Raw genomic sequence first — 15,350 nt, forward strand, 5'->3', positions numbered from 1 at the left:
GACTGGCCTGCACAGAATCCTGACCTCAACCCCATAGAACACCTTTGGGATGAATTAGAGCGGAGACTGTGAGCTTCTGAGCTGCTAAGACACCTTACCGTGGATTACGTCTCCACGTTTCCACACAGCAACACGTCCTCGTTTGTGCGCTAGCTAATAGGAGCAAGGAAGCTAGCGTTAGCCTCAGCGAGCACCTATTTATTAATAGTTTTTAAAATAAGTTTTAACACAAATCTAATAAATTCATTTAAATAAAGACTTAGCATTGACATTAGCATTATCCCTTCAAGGCACAAACAACTGAAGCCATTTTGTGTAGTGGAGAAGTTGTGTACTCGTGTTTTTTTTTAACATTTTTAACGCTCGAGAATGTGTACACACGGACTAATCACACACCAGGAGAAAGTCTAAAACCTTTATTCACTAATGCCAACGCCTCTGAGGATCGTTTCAGCAGTTCTGAGAGCTCCAGGAGATCGTCGCTCCGGCTAAAAAAAAAAAAAGTCTTCAGAGTAAAACACCTAGCCAGGAACGCTTAGCATGGCTCAGTGTGTGTGTGTGTGTGTGTGTGTGTGTGTGTCCACTGCACCACTCTCCTCTGCAGAGGGCAAAAGAAAGAAAAATGTGTTACAGTACAGTTCTGGTGGATATACAGTGATGATTAAGGCTAGATTTGACCGATGATGATGATGATGATGATGATGATGAGAGAGACGAGAGCATGGAGAAGAAGATCCCTGATACGCTTGTGTGAAGAGTGCAAGGCGTGTCTGGACTGATCCGCCGTTCTGAGGTCCGAAGCCCGGTCGGAGTAGGAACACGCCACATCACGTCTGACCGTGGTGGTTATTCATGACAAATAAATACATAAATAAATAAATAAATAAATACATACAACAACAAACAATAAAACCAGGGCTTCCAGAGACAAAGTGCAGACTGGGGACTGAGAAGATCATTAACTGGGGAAAATAAAAACAAAACAACAAAGCAGCAAACATGGTTTAGATACATTCAGGAAATAAAGGATCACTCAAAAAACACACTTTTAGAAAACATTCAGAAATCAGTCTTGATGTATAGTGTGTGAGCAAAAGTTTGTGCACCCCCGACCGATCGCTTTCATCGTATCTGAACATCCCCTGACAGATTTATTCCCACTTTCACACGCCTCTCTTCTCAGAAGGTCTTCCACTAGATGGTGGAGCATGACTGTGTGGATTTGGTAATCATTCATTCATTCATCTATTCAAACATCCATCCGTTTATCCATCCATCCATCTATCCACCCACCCATCCATCTATCTATCTATCCATCCATCCATTTATCCACCCATTCATCCATCTCTCCATCCATCCAGAAGAGCAGTGAGATCAGACTCTGATGTTGGGATATTGAGGAAGCTCCAGTTCATCCCACTGGGAGTGAGAGTCACGGCTCAGTGCAGGACACTCCAGTTCTCCCACTTTCTCCACACCGTGTCTTAATGGAGCTCATGATTATCATGCTGGACCAGATCTGAGTTCAGGTGAAGGGACATCATCAGTCCCCATGAGAGTGTACAGAGAGATGGACATACAGGGGTGTGACGGTCAGGGGGTGCACATACTTTCAGAGAAGGTTGTGTAGTGTTAATGAATGAAATACTTTTTAAATGAGGACGTTTACGTTAAGGCCCTCGTCAGAGGACGACGTGATGTGGCTCCGGTGAGGACGCGACTGAGGATCAGTGCAGAACGATCACAAGTCCGGTCTGTTATGGTGGTGAAGAGAGACGGACAGAGTGTAGTGTTATACGTCATACAGCAGGGGGCGCTACATGTTGGCACAAAGAATTCATTCCCAAATCCACTGAAGACCGGAGAACAGGCTCTTACTGGTTCTTTCAGTCGTGTTATTAAAATTCAAACATTGAACTAAAAATAAAAACACTTCAGATATTTCACCACGGTTCCACCTCCCCAAAAATATTCAGAGGAGATTGCAGTTGGTCAAAATGAGAGCAGATTTTCCTCAGATTGGGTCATCGTGTGACATCACAACACGTGTTTGACCCCTGTGATATGTCAAAACCAATCACTCTGCACTCAAACATCTCGGGTCTAGAGGTCGTGTAACACACCATCATCATGACGAGGTGTTTTTACCCCAAACCTCCACAGATCAAGACGGGCTGGAGTTTTGAAGGAACGAACAAACAAACAAACAAACAGCACTAACAAACTCCGTTTACAAAACACCACCATCTTCCAGTTCCTGGATTTGATCAAGTAATTGATCAACCTTTGGGATCAATTAGAGTGGAGACTGCGAGCCAGACCAAAAGTTTTGGGACGTCATGCACATGAATGTAATATGGAGTTGTCCCGCCCTTTACAGCTATAACAGCTTCAACTCTTCTGGTCAGGCTTTCCACAAGGTTTAAGAGTGTGTTTATGGGAATTTTTGACCGTTCCTCTAGAAGGACATTTGTGAGGTCAGGCACTGATGTTGGACGAGAAGGTCTGGCTCACAGTCTCCGCTCTAATTCATCCCAAAGGTGTTGAGGTCACAAAGGTGCTTTGTCCACTGGTGAGCAGTCATGTTGGAACAGGAAGTGGTCATCCCTGGTTTACACGTGTGGCGCAGTTGCAATTTCACTAAACGAATTTTTTGAAGGCAACTTTTTAACTTGAGCATGATTTTTTTTTTGTCCTCGCTAGTAAACGTACATTCTAACTAGGAAAAGATACATTGCTCGTGTCTGCTTAGCTTTGTATTTAGAGAACAGATTAGATAACCGTATTAGCTATGATGCCTTTAACGATCTCTGCTACGTCCTTCCAAACTAGGTTTCCACCCATTTTTTGTGTGTAAATATAAACAGAAGTTGCGGATGGGGAAGTAAAGAAACATCAGAGCAGGTGTTTTATGTTCTTTTTACAGCATTGTCATCAACTGCAAAGAAAAACTGGCGAAATCACGGTCACTTGGCTCAGCGATCTTCACACACAGAGACAGGAAACAGACGATCGCTAGCACAAAAACAAACGAACCGACGACTCTAGAAAAAGATAATCGTCATTGGGGCTAAACCCAGAAACCCGGAGGAACCTCGGCTTTAATACAAGTTTAAAACCCAATACATGGACCTGAATCTAGACCTCGTGAGTGCTGCTCACACGTCAATTACAACCTCACTTACTAATTTACTAGTTGTTAGTAAAAAAAAAAAAAAATAATGACGTTCTCACTTGCATTCAGGGAAAAAAGGGATGATAAAAGATGGCGTTTGTTTGTTTGTTTGTTCACAGTCCTGCTCCAGCTATTGCTCCGAGAGGTGCAGAGTTTCACGCGCAAAGACGGACAAACTTCTGCATTGGTTGACTCCGCCCACTAAACCTTCCCCCTAATAAAAGACGACACCCAGCTAAACATATACTGCGCCAACATGCATATAGAGTCTGTGTGTGGTGAGAGAGGATGAGGACTTGGCTGTACGAGCGTCTTAACCCCGTAATGATAAACATTGTTTATATACTGAGTCACGTTTCTCACACACACGTTTCTTGAGACGCGTAACACAAACACTGACCTATTCCATCCCGTTTAATCCGTTTGTTCGACTCAAAACCTTCGCTTTCCTGCAGTCGTATCTGCCCTCTTCTCTGCATATACCTGACCTCACAGACCGCCCGAGATTGGCCAGGCGTCGTCATTGATTGACAGATCGACATAGGAAGCCCCTCCCACTCGAGAGCACAGGCTCAGCATTAGAGCTCAAGCTCTTACTGAACGAAATCCTGCGATTAATCTCTGAGATGGGATTTATTTCAGTCCCTTAATCAGATCATTCATCACATGCGCACTGGTGATATGAGATCTCTGGAGTTTTCTGTTGAATTATTTAGATTTTTATACTGTTATTTATTTTTTTGACCACTTATTATTTATTTATTACTCCAGAACCTTATTCTTCTTCTTCATTACTTCAGAACCTTCTTATTATTATAATAACCGCTAAACCTAGAGACTTAACAGATAACACTCCATCCTTTAAAAAAACAAACTCCCAATTAATATAGAATTTAAAAACGTGGTTTTCTTCTTCTTGTGATAAATATAATGATGTCACGACTTCAGGAAGAAGCCTGCAGACACGCCGTGTTTCCTTTCACGTTACCAAGGTGCATGTAAACATGCCGCCGGATATCGCCTTTTTTCCCCCCTCCATCAACAGGCTTTTATCATCTTAACACATGTGATCGAACACGTTCCCCTGGATTAAAGGAGACGTGCGGGTCTGCTCCCGAGTCCCGGTTCAGACGTACTGCTCCGTTATTTCTTCTTAACATTCGATAAAGCAAAAATAATGAAGAGGAGGAGGAGGAGGAGGAACGGCGGTGTTTGTTAATACTGTAACGGGTTATGAAGCGTACCGTGCCCCTGAGTGTAAACTGTTAGGAACAAAAAAACAGAAAACAAAAAAACTACACACAAAACACGCATGCGCGCGATATGTACAGAAGAAAAAAACCCTCCGGAGACGGCGTGCACGTGAACGAAGGCGTTTTCGTCTGAATCTCCGGTGTTCTGCTGCCCAAGAGGAACACTCAGAAACAAAAACGTCCCCAAAGTAATAGTCAGAGAAGTCTAATTTCCCGGGTTGGTGGTCGTACCACTGTGCGTGTTTTTCCAGGCGCGGCTCTGAGATGACGGCGCACAGCCGGCCGGCGTGCGGTGGTGTCCTCGGGTCTGTCCGCTTCCTCGCAGCCAAAGCGTCGGTGTTCGTCCACATCTCTCTCTCTCACTCGCTCGTTCTCCTTGCTCGTTGTTTAAAAAAGTTAAAACAGGTTCCTCTGTGCGTTCACTCGCTGCGCCGTGTTTGTGCGGACGTACGCGATCCTCTCACATGGCGTACTTTTGCGTCCATTCTCTCGCTAGTCTGTTATACCTGGAGGAAGAGAAAGAAGAAGAGAAGCATTCAAGGACATGTGAGGATGATGATGACGAAGTGGAGTTACGGCTAAGTGTGTGTCTAATTCCTTTTATTGCATAGAATGGTTATGATTATGGTTATGAGTAGCGCATCCAGTGGAGCGTTATTCACAGAAGACCCTGTGAATGACCTGTTACTATGGTAACGATAACGTGGCATCTGGTGTCAGCCATCTGTACATATGGAGCAGTTTATAAACCCAGTGTGTCTTATGTAACATATTGAAACACAGTGGCTGTGGTGTGAAGGTGTAAACGTGTGGTCAACACGTCTGGCTCACTTTTCTCTGTCGGCTTTGTACGTGTGCGCGATCTCGGGCACTAGAGGGTCATCGGGGTTGGGGTCACATAACAGGGAACAGATGGAGAGCAGAACTGCAGAAACAGGACCAACGTTAACATCGTCACACACGAGTTTTCTTCACGTATTTCTGCATAGTGTCGTATCATTTTTATTTGAAATGGGGGAAAAATTCCAAACGGGGGTGCCATTACTCGTGAAATAAAGTCTCACCTTTCGATACGGTGAGTGCAGGTGACCACTGCGAGCGCAGGATGTCGAGGCAGATGCTGCCGTTACTGTTGATGTTGGGATGGTAGATTTTTGTGGTGAACGCGACCTAGGAGCAGAATAAAGACCGGATTAGATCGAAGGCTTCAGGTCAGGACCTCGTTTAATTCCAGTTTAACAAGAGTTAAAAAAAAAAAAAAAACACAGCAAATGAGATCCTACACAACTGACCGATGAGACACTACAGGACTGACCTTGGGAGGTTTAAAGGGGTAGTCTGTAGGGAAGTGGATGGTGAGGAAGAAGACACCACCTTGGTAAGGACTGTCATTCTGAGAGAAAACAGAACAAAATATAATCTCTGAATCTACCAGCAGATATCAATACTAGGAGGTGTGGCTTCTGTGTGTCAATAACAGTGAAGGAGGTGTGGCCTCTGTGTGTCAATAACAGTGAAGGGGGTGTGGCCTCTGTGTGTCAATAACAGTGAAGGAGGTGTGGCCTCTGTGTGTCAATCACAGTGAAAGAGGTGTGGCCTTTGTGTGTCAATCATAGTGGAAGAGGTGTGGCCTCTGTGTGTCAATAACAGTGAAGGAGGTGTGGACTATGTGTCATTCATATTAAAGAGGTCATGACCTCTGTGTGTCAATCACAGTGAAGGTGGTGTGGCCTCTGTGTGTCAATAACAGTGGAGGAGGTGTGGTCTCTGTGTATCAATCACAATGAAAGAGGTGTGGCCTTTGTGTGTCAATCATAGTGGAAGAGGTGTGGCCTCTGTGTGTCAATAACAGTGGAGGAGGTGTGGCCTCTGTGTGTCAATAACAGTGGAGGAGGTGTGGCCTCTGTGTCAACAACAGTGAAAGAGGTGTGGCCTTTGTGTGTCAATCAAAGTAGAAGAGGTGTGGCCTATGTGTCATTCATATTAAAGAGGTCATGACCTCTGTGTGTCAATCACAGTGAAGGTGGTGTGGCCTCTGTGTGTCAATAACAGTGGAGGAGGTGTGGTCTCTGTGTATCAATCACAATGAAAGAGGTGTGGCCTTTGTGTGTCAATCATAGTGGAAGAGGTGTGGCCTCTGTGTGTCAATAACAGTGGAGGAGGTGTGGCCTCTGTGTGTCAATAACAGTGGAGGAGGTGTGGCCTCTGTGTCAACAACAGTGAAAGAGGTGTGGCCTTTGTGTGTCAATCAAAGTAGAAGAGGTGTGGCCTATGTGTCATTCATATTAAAGAGGCCATGACCTCTGTGTGTCAATCACAGTGAAGGAGGTGTGGCCTCTGTGTGTCAATAACAGTGAAGGAGGTGTGGCCTCTGTGTGTCAATAACAGTGGAGGAGGTGTGGCCTCTGTGTGTCAATAACAGTGGAGGAGGTGTGGCCTCTGGGCAGATCAACATCAGAAATGGGAAATTAGCTTTGTTCTTTCGTTAGACCAATATCTCATAACAAAATGGAGGTTTAACATGTTTATAAAATGTGCATTTTGGCATAATTCAGAATCTAGGAATATAAAATGTAAACTGGGCTAAAAACTGAGAAACGCTATAAGGAGAAAAATCTGAACTCACCGGCCCCATTATGGTGGCCTGCCAGTGAAACACTGTAAACACCAGAAAACAAGCAGATTACAAATTCTACACACTTCATAACAACACGATTAATCAGACTGAAAGCTTCAGGTTTTAATGAAGTGATTTAAATAAAGACTGAAGTCACTGCTCACAGTCTTCCCCCACGGGTCCAGCTGAACACTGGGCAGGAGGATCCCTCTGTAGATCAGTCAGCTCCTGAGGAGGAAAACAAACTCTTCAGAACACAAACATCTCGTGGTGCTCAATCACAACATTCATGCCTTTCCAGAACCTTCAAGAACAGGGTCTCAGATGACTCTACACATTTCAGCCAAACACGCCTTCGTGCCAAAAAGCCGAGCAAAAATAGAAAGTGGAAGGTTGTGAGTGGATGAGTGTGTGCCGCTAAAAATAAACACCACCAACAAATCACCTTCAGAGTCATACATGCTAATTTAGCTTGCCCGCGCCTGCGGCAGTGGAGTAAATGAAATAACGATGCTATTAAACTTACACTTTCCTCAATAACGTGCTTGAAAAGTTTCACTAAAATAAACGAGATTTTCAGAGAAGCGGTTTTAGAAAGTTCTCAGAGGAACGTCCGGTTCTGGAACACAGTTAGAGCTCAATGATGTTTATACGTAAAATAATTCCACTAAGTTCTAAAAATACATCTAAAAACAAGCTCTAAAAACAAGGGGGGGTGTCTTTGTGGTTAATTCACAATCTCACACTGAATACCTTTAACTGCAATCAAACTTTTTTTTTATTTTTTATTAAATTAATAATAAATCATCATAAATCATGAGTCACAATGGCACCCCAAGGAGGTCCTGAACATGCAGGTGAAGTCATGTTTATATACATTTATAGGTTTGGCAATGAATGGATGCATAGACAGACAGACAGATGGACAGAGGCTGTAATTCAAGAGAGATGGACAGATAGATAAAGATACAGACAGACAAAGAGTTAGACGGATAGACATTGAGACAGAGATAGATAGATAGATAGATAGATAGATAGATAGATAGATAGATAGATAGATAGACAGACAGACAGACAGACAGACAGACAGATATAGACAGATACCCACATAAACAGATAGACAGACAGACAGACAGGCAAGCAGGCAGTGTCAGGCAGATAAATAGGTAGACAGACAGATAAATAGACAGACAGATATCTAGATAAATAAAAATAAGTAGACAGCCAGACAGATAGACAGACAGATGTACAGTGTCTGGGAGTAAACACAGTGTATACACTAACTACAGATGTACGTTGAGTGTCATTCCTAGTAAACAGATGCAGAAGGTGATGGTGTTACTCTGTGTGATGATGATGGTGTTACTCTGTGTGATGATGATGGTGTTACTCTGTGTGATGATGATGGTGTTACTCTGTGTGATGATGGTGTTACTCTGTGTGATGACGGTGTTACTCTGTGTGATGATGATGGTGTTACTCTGTGATGATGATGGTGTTACTCTGTGTGATGATGACGACGGTGTTACTCTGTGTGATGATGACGACGGTGTTACTCTGTGTGATGATGGTGTTACTCTGTGTGATGATGATGACGGTGTTACTCTGTGTGATGATGATGGTGTTACTCTGTGTGATGATGATGACGGTGTTACTCTGTGTGATGATGATGACGGTGTTACTCTGTGTGATGATGATGGTGTTACTCTGTGTGATGATGATGGTGTTACTCTGTGTGATGATGACGGTGTTACTCTGTGTGATGATGATGACGGTGTTACTCTGTGTGATGATGATGACGGTGTTACTCTGTGTGATGATGATGACGGTGTTACTCTGTGTGATGATGATGACGGTGTTACTCTGTGTGATGATGGTGTTACTCTGTGTGATGATGACGGTGTTACTCTGTGTGATGATGACGGTGTTACTCTGTGTGATGATGACGGTGTTACTCTGTGTGATGATGACGGTGTTACTCTGTGTGATGATGATGGTGTTACTATGTGTGATGATGATGGTGTTACTATGTGTGATGATGATGGTGTTACTATGTGTGATGATGATGGTGTTACTCTGTGTGATGACGGTGTTACTCTGTGTGATGATGATGGTGTTACTCTGTGTGATGATGATGGTGTTACTCTGTGTGATGATGGTGTTACTCTGTGTGATGACGGTGTTACTCTGTGTGATGATGATGGTGTTACTCTGTGTGATGATGACGACGGTGTTACTCTGTGTGATGATGACGACGGTGTTACTCTGTGTGATGATGACGACGGTGTTACTCTGTGTGATGATGATGGTGTTACTCTGTGTGATGATGATGGTGTTACTCTGTGTGATGACGGTGTTACTCTGTGTGATGATGATGATGATGATGGTGTTACTCTGTGTGATGATGATGACGGTGTTACTCTGTGTGATGATGATGGTGTTACTCTGTGTGATGATGACGGTGTTACTCTGTGTGATGATGATGGTGTTACTCTGTGTGATGATGATGACGGTGTTACTCTGTGTGATGATGATGGTGTTACTCTGTGTGATGATGATGGTGTTACTCTGTGTGATGACGGTGTTACTCTGTGTGATGATGACGGTGTTACTCTGTGTGATGATGATGGTGTTACTCTGTGTGATGATGACGGTGTTACTCTGTGTGATGATGATGGTGTTACTCTGTGTGATGATGATGACGGTGTTACTCTGTGTGATGATGATGGTGTTACTCTGTGTGATGATGACGGTGTTACTCTGTGTGATGATGATGGTGTTACTCTGTGTGATGATGATGGTGTTACTCTGTGTGATGACGGTGTTACTCTGTGTGATGATGATGGTGTTACTCTGTGTGATGACGGTGTTACTCTGTGTGATGATGATGATGATGATGGTGTTACTCTGTGTGATGATGATGACGGTGTTACTCTGTGTGATGATGATGGTGTTACTCTGTGTGATGATGGTGTTACTCTGTGTGATGATGATGACGGTGTTACTCTGTGTGATGATGATGACGGTGTTACTCTGTGTGATGATGATGGTGTTACTCTGTGTGATGATGATGACGGTGTTACTCTGTGTGATGATGATGGTGTTACTCTGTGTGATGATGATGGTGTTACTCTGTGATGATGATGGTGTTACTCTGTGTGATGATGACGACGGTGTTACTCTGTGTGATGATGACGACGGTGTTACTCTGTGTGATGATGACGACGGTGTTACTCTGTGTGATGATGACGACGGTGTTACTCTGTGTGATGATGACGACGGTGTTACTCTGTGTGATGATGACGACGGTGTTACTCTGTGTGATGATGACGACGGTGTTACTCTGTGTGATGATGGTGTTACTCTGTGTGATGATGGTGTTACTCTGTGTGATGATGATGACGGTGTTACTCTGTGTGATGATGATGACGGTGTTACTCTGTGTGATGATGATGGTGTTACTCTGTGTGATGATGATGACGGTGTTACTCTGTGTGATGATGATGACGGTGTTACTCTGTGTGATGATGATGACGGTGTTACTCTGTGTGATGATGGTGTTACTCTGTGTGATGATGACGGTGTTACTCTGTGTGATGATGACGGTGTTACTCTGTGTGATGATGATGGTGTTACTCTGTGTGATGATGATGGTGTTACTATGTGTGATGATGATGGTGTTACTCTGTGTGATGACGGTGTTACTCTGTGTGATGATGGTGTTACTCTGTGTGATGATGATGGTGTTACTCTGTGTGATGATGACGGTGTTACTCTGTGTGATGATGATGGTGTTACTCTGTGTGATGATGATGGTGTTACTCTGTGTGATGATGATGGTGTTACTCTGTGTGATGATGATGGTGTTACTCTGTGTGATGATGACGGTGTTACTCTGTGTGATGATGATGACGGTGTTACTCTGTGTGATGATGATGGTGTTACTCTGTGTGATGATGGTGTTACTCTGTGTGATGATGATGTTACTCTGTGTGATGATGATGGTGTTACTCTGTGTGATGATGATGTTACTCTGTGTGATGATGATGACGGTGTTACTCTGTGTGATGATGATGACGGTGTTACTCTGTGTGATGATGACGGTGTTACTCTGTGTGATGATGATGACGGTGTTACTCTGTGTGATGATGATGATGGTGTTACTCTGTGTGATGATGGTGTTACTCTGTGTGATGATGTTACTCTGTGTGATGATGATGTTACTCTGTGTGATGATGATGTTACTCTGTGTGATGATGATGGTGTTACTCTGTGTGATGATGATGACGGTGTTACTCTGTGTGATGATGATGGTGTTACTCTGTGTGATGATGGTGTTACTCTGTGTGATGATGATGTTACTCTGTGTGATGATGATGGTGTTACTCTGTGATGATGATGGTGTTACTCTGTGTGATGATGATGACGGTGTTACTCTGTGTGATGATGATGGTGTTACTCTGTGTGATGATGATGGTGTTACTCTGTGTGATGATGATGGTGTTACTCTGTGTGATGATGAAGGTGTTACTCTGTGTGATGATGGTGTTACTCTGTGTGATGATGATGATGGTGTTACTCTGTGTGATGATGATGGTGTTACTCTGTGTGATGATGATGATGATGATGGTGTTACTCTGTGTGATGATGATGGTGTTACTCTGTGTGATGATGATGATGATGATGGTGTTACTCTGTGTGATGATGATGATGATGATGGTGTTACTCTGTGTGATGATGATGATGATGACGGTGTTACTCTGTGTGATGATGACGGTGTTACTCTGTGTGATGATGACGGTGTTACTCTGTGTGATGATGACGGTGTTACTCTGTGTGATGATGACGGTGTTACTCTGTGTGATGATGACGGTGTTACTCTGTGTGATGATGATGGTGTTACTCTGTGATGATGATGGTGTTACTCTGTGTGATGATGGTGTTACTCTGTGTGATGATGATGGTGTTACTCTGTGTGATGATGGTGTTACTCTGTGTGATGATGATGATGGTGTTACTCTGTGTGATGATGATGATGGTGTTACTCTGTGTGATGATGGTGTTACTCTGTGTGATGATGGTGTTACTCTGTGTGATGATGACGGTGTTACTCTGTGTGATGATGATGACGGTGTTACTCTGTGTGATGATGAAGGTGTTACTCTGTGTGATGATGAAGGTGTTACTCTGTGTGATGATGATGGTGTTACTCTGTGTGATGATGATGGTGTTACTCTGTGTGATGATGATGGTGTTACTCTGTGTGATGATGATGTTACTCTGTGTGATGATGACGGTGTTACTCTGTGTGATGATGATGACGGTGTTACTCTGTGTGATGATGAAGGTGTTACTCTGTGTGATGATGAAGGTGTTACTCTGTGTGATGATGATGGTGTTACTCTGTGTGATGATGATGGTGTTACTCTGTGTGATGATGACGGTGTTACTCTGTGTGATGATGACGGTGTTACTCTGTGTGATGATGACGGTGTTACTCTGTGTGATGATGATGGTGTTACTCTGTGTGATGATGATGGTGTTACTCTGTGTGATGATGATGGTGTTACTCTGTGTGATGATGACGGTGTTACTCTGTGTGATGATGATGATGACGGTGTTACTCTGTGTGATGATGATGGTGTTACTCTGTGTGATGATGACGGTGTTACTCTGTGTGATGATGACGGTGTTACTCTGTGTGATGATGATGGTGTTACTCTGTGTGATGATGATGGTGTTACTCTGTGTGATGATGACGGTGTTACTCTGTGTGATGATGATGGTGTTACTCTGTGTGATGATGATGACGGTGTTACTCTGTGTGATGATGAAGGTGTTACTCTGTGTGATGATGATGGTGTTACTCTGTGTGATGATGATGGTGTTACTCTGTGTGATGATGATGGTGTTACTCTGTGTGATGATGATGGTGTTACTCTGTGTGATGATGATGGTGTTACTCTGTGTGATGATGGTGTTACTCTAGTTTCCTCTGTGGAGCTGACGGCCTGAGTCACTGCTCCAGAAATGCTTCTCTAAAGTTAGCAGTGAGGAATCACCAGCTGTCTGTTACAGTAAACTCCTCGATACCTCTACACTCCAGCTTCTCCAGTCAGCCCCTGCTTTAACAATCCAACACGAACCATATAAATATCAACACTGATCAGAAGGAAAGATCCGACTCCTGCTACACTGTCAGAAGGACAGGAAAAGCTGAACTGTTTACGATCGTACTTTACACACGACGTCTCACGTGTGTCTCTGTTTTATTTCCGGTTTTGTTTGGGCATAGATTGTTAGTAGTAGTGAGCAGTCACATATATATATATATATATATATATATATATGTGATATATATTGATAACCTTTCTTAGATATTATATTTTATTTATATATATATATATATATATATATATATATATATATATATATATATATATATATATATATATATATATATATAAATAAAATATAATATCTAAGAAAGGTTATCAAAAATATTATTTTAAAAAATGTAAAGAACTAGCAAAAATATGTAATATATACCAGATATAAACATTTTCTTTTTTCCTCCTTTTTAAAACCTTAAATTACTAAAAAAAAAAAATTAATTTTAAAAAATTGTCAAAAATGAAAAAAAAAATGACACTTTTTTTTTTTTTTACAAAATATATATAAAATTATTTATTTTTTTTAAAAATAGAAAATATAATATTGTTATAATATTTTTGGCACATTTGTATTATATAAACGACAACATTTTTTGGCAAATATAATTTCTTATTTATTTATTTATTAATTAATTAATTAACATGCCTTCAGTTCTGTCAGTAGCTGTCTCTGGTATTGCTATTTTTATTGATTACATTATAAATGTAATATTTAAAATGTATTGAATGTAAATATAATAATGTACATTATATAGCACACGATAAACATAGCTCTTGTGATTTATTCCAATGTTTTTATATATCAATATGTTAAGACTAATTATTCTGCTTAACATTCTGTTAGTATGTAATTTCTCACAATAGTGATATTACAGAACGTAACTGAGACACTGGACATCTTTGCCACTGAAGGAGACTGGACACTACTGTAGGTCAGTGCCGTGGAGCTGAACTCTGAGCTCATATTCACTTGTTTATTGATTTTTATTCAATCAGAAACGTGTTAAATAAGATGTGAATTGTGTGACTGAGGTGTTAGGTGGAAGTGGACGGTGTGGTGAATCTGTTAAAAATACCCTCGGCTGTCCCACTGGCCCCCTATTTGTACAGCCTTATATGGCCTCGTCGACAATGAGCGCAGGAGCTCAGTGCGCATGCGCAAACCCACCATTCGCTCCCATTCACTAGCAGCGACTAGAGCAGAGAATATATATATATTTTTTTAATGATCATTATTATATTTCCCAGTCGTTCTTTTTAAGCGGATTAATTGATAAATCATCAGTTAAAGTATAGAGAAGCAGTCAGCATCGTCTGGCTATACCTCGTCATTTGGTGAACCTATGGACAATAACAGACGAAGTATAACGATCTAAACGATCTGATGTACATAAAGATGACTTACAAAATACATTTTAATATATATATATATATGTGTGTATAATTATACTGAGAAAATATATATTTATATATATATATGTATATATATATGTATATATATCACCTTTGTGTCCCGCATTCATTCATGGAACAAAAAAAAATTGTATATTTGTCGTTATAATATATTAAAGGGAGAAAAAACAGTCAACTGTTGTGTTAATTCCGTATAATATTTTAAATATAAGGGAAGAATCCATAATAATAACACCACAATGCCGGCCATGAAGCATCAGCTACTCACCTTCTGGATCCTTTTCAACGCCATTTGCCTGTTTTTTATTGTTAGCTAGCCGGATAACACTCGGTTTCCCCGCTGCAATTCAACTTATCAAAGCCTTATCGTGCTTCTCCTGGCTGTAAAAACACCTCTAGGAGAGCACAAGTCGTACCATTTACACGGTTTGACAGTAACGACGAGAATACGATTTCAGTAATTTCTTAACCCCTCTTCTCAAACCTTCACTGACAGCTTTTGCCTAGAGAGCGAATGGAGAGCAACTCTCGCGAGACTACGCGACCTCTGAGGCCCTCCGTGATTTCCCTGGGCGAGATTTGGGAGTGACGGGAAATGTAGTTCTCACGAGTCCACACAAACTACAACGATAAGTCTCAGCGTTGTTGACCGATAAACAACGAAATGTTTAAGTTTCTGAGAATGGATCACTTGATTTGTGGATGTTAGTGCATTAACA

At 41.8% G+C, this 15,350-nt stretch overlaps 1 protein-coding gene across 1 annotated transcript; it reads right to left on the bottom strand.

The window, feature by feature from the left end:
• Positions 1–401: 401 nt before the first annotated feature.
• ube2d4 (ubiquitin-conjugating enzyme E2D 4 (putative)) lies at positions 402–15,148 on the bottom strand. Its single transcript, XM_058390152.1, has 7 exons — positions 14,900–15,148; positions 7,210–7,273; positions 7,055–7,086; positions 5,744–5,821; positions 5,493–5,598; positions 5,260–5,353; positions 402–4,934 (listed from the first exon to the last, which is right to left on the bottom strand). Exons 1-7 carry the CDS (start codon positions 14,921–14,923, stop codon positions 4,889–4,891), a joined length of 444 nt encoding a protein of 147 aa, XP_058246135.1. The 5' UTR covers positions 14,924–15,148; the 3' UTR covers positions 402–4,888.
• Positions 15,149–15,350: the final 202 nt, after the last annotated feature.

The sequence above is a fragment of the Hemibagrus wyckioides genome, linkage group LG05, assembly GCF_019097595.1.
Source record: "Hemibagrus wyckioides isolate EC202008001 linkage group LG05, SWU_Hwy_1.0, whole genome shotgun sequence".
In the NCBI taxonomy this organism is placed as follows: domain Eukaryota; kingdom Metazoa; phylum Chordata; class Actinopteri; order Siluriformes; family Bagridae; genus Hemibagrus; species Hemibagrus wyckioides.

What these genes read in the sequence shown, in the direction of transcription:
- ube2d4 (XM_058390152.1), bottom strand. Translation starts at nt 14,923, where the DNA reads ATGGCGTTGAAAAGGATCCAGAAG. An exon ending in CGTTGAAAAGGATCCAGAAG is followed by an intron (nt 7,274 to 14,899) that starts GTGAGTAGCTGA and finishes TTTCCTCCTCAG; the next exon opens with GAGCTGACTGATCTACAGAG. An exon ending in TACAAAGCCGACAGAGAAAA is followed by an intron (nt 4,935 to 5,259) that starts GTGAGCCAGACG and finishes CTCTTCCTCCAG; the next exon opens with GTATAACAGACTAGCGAGAG.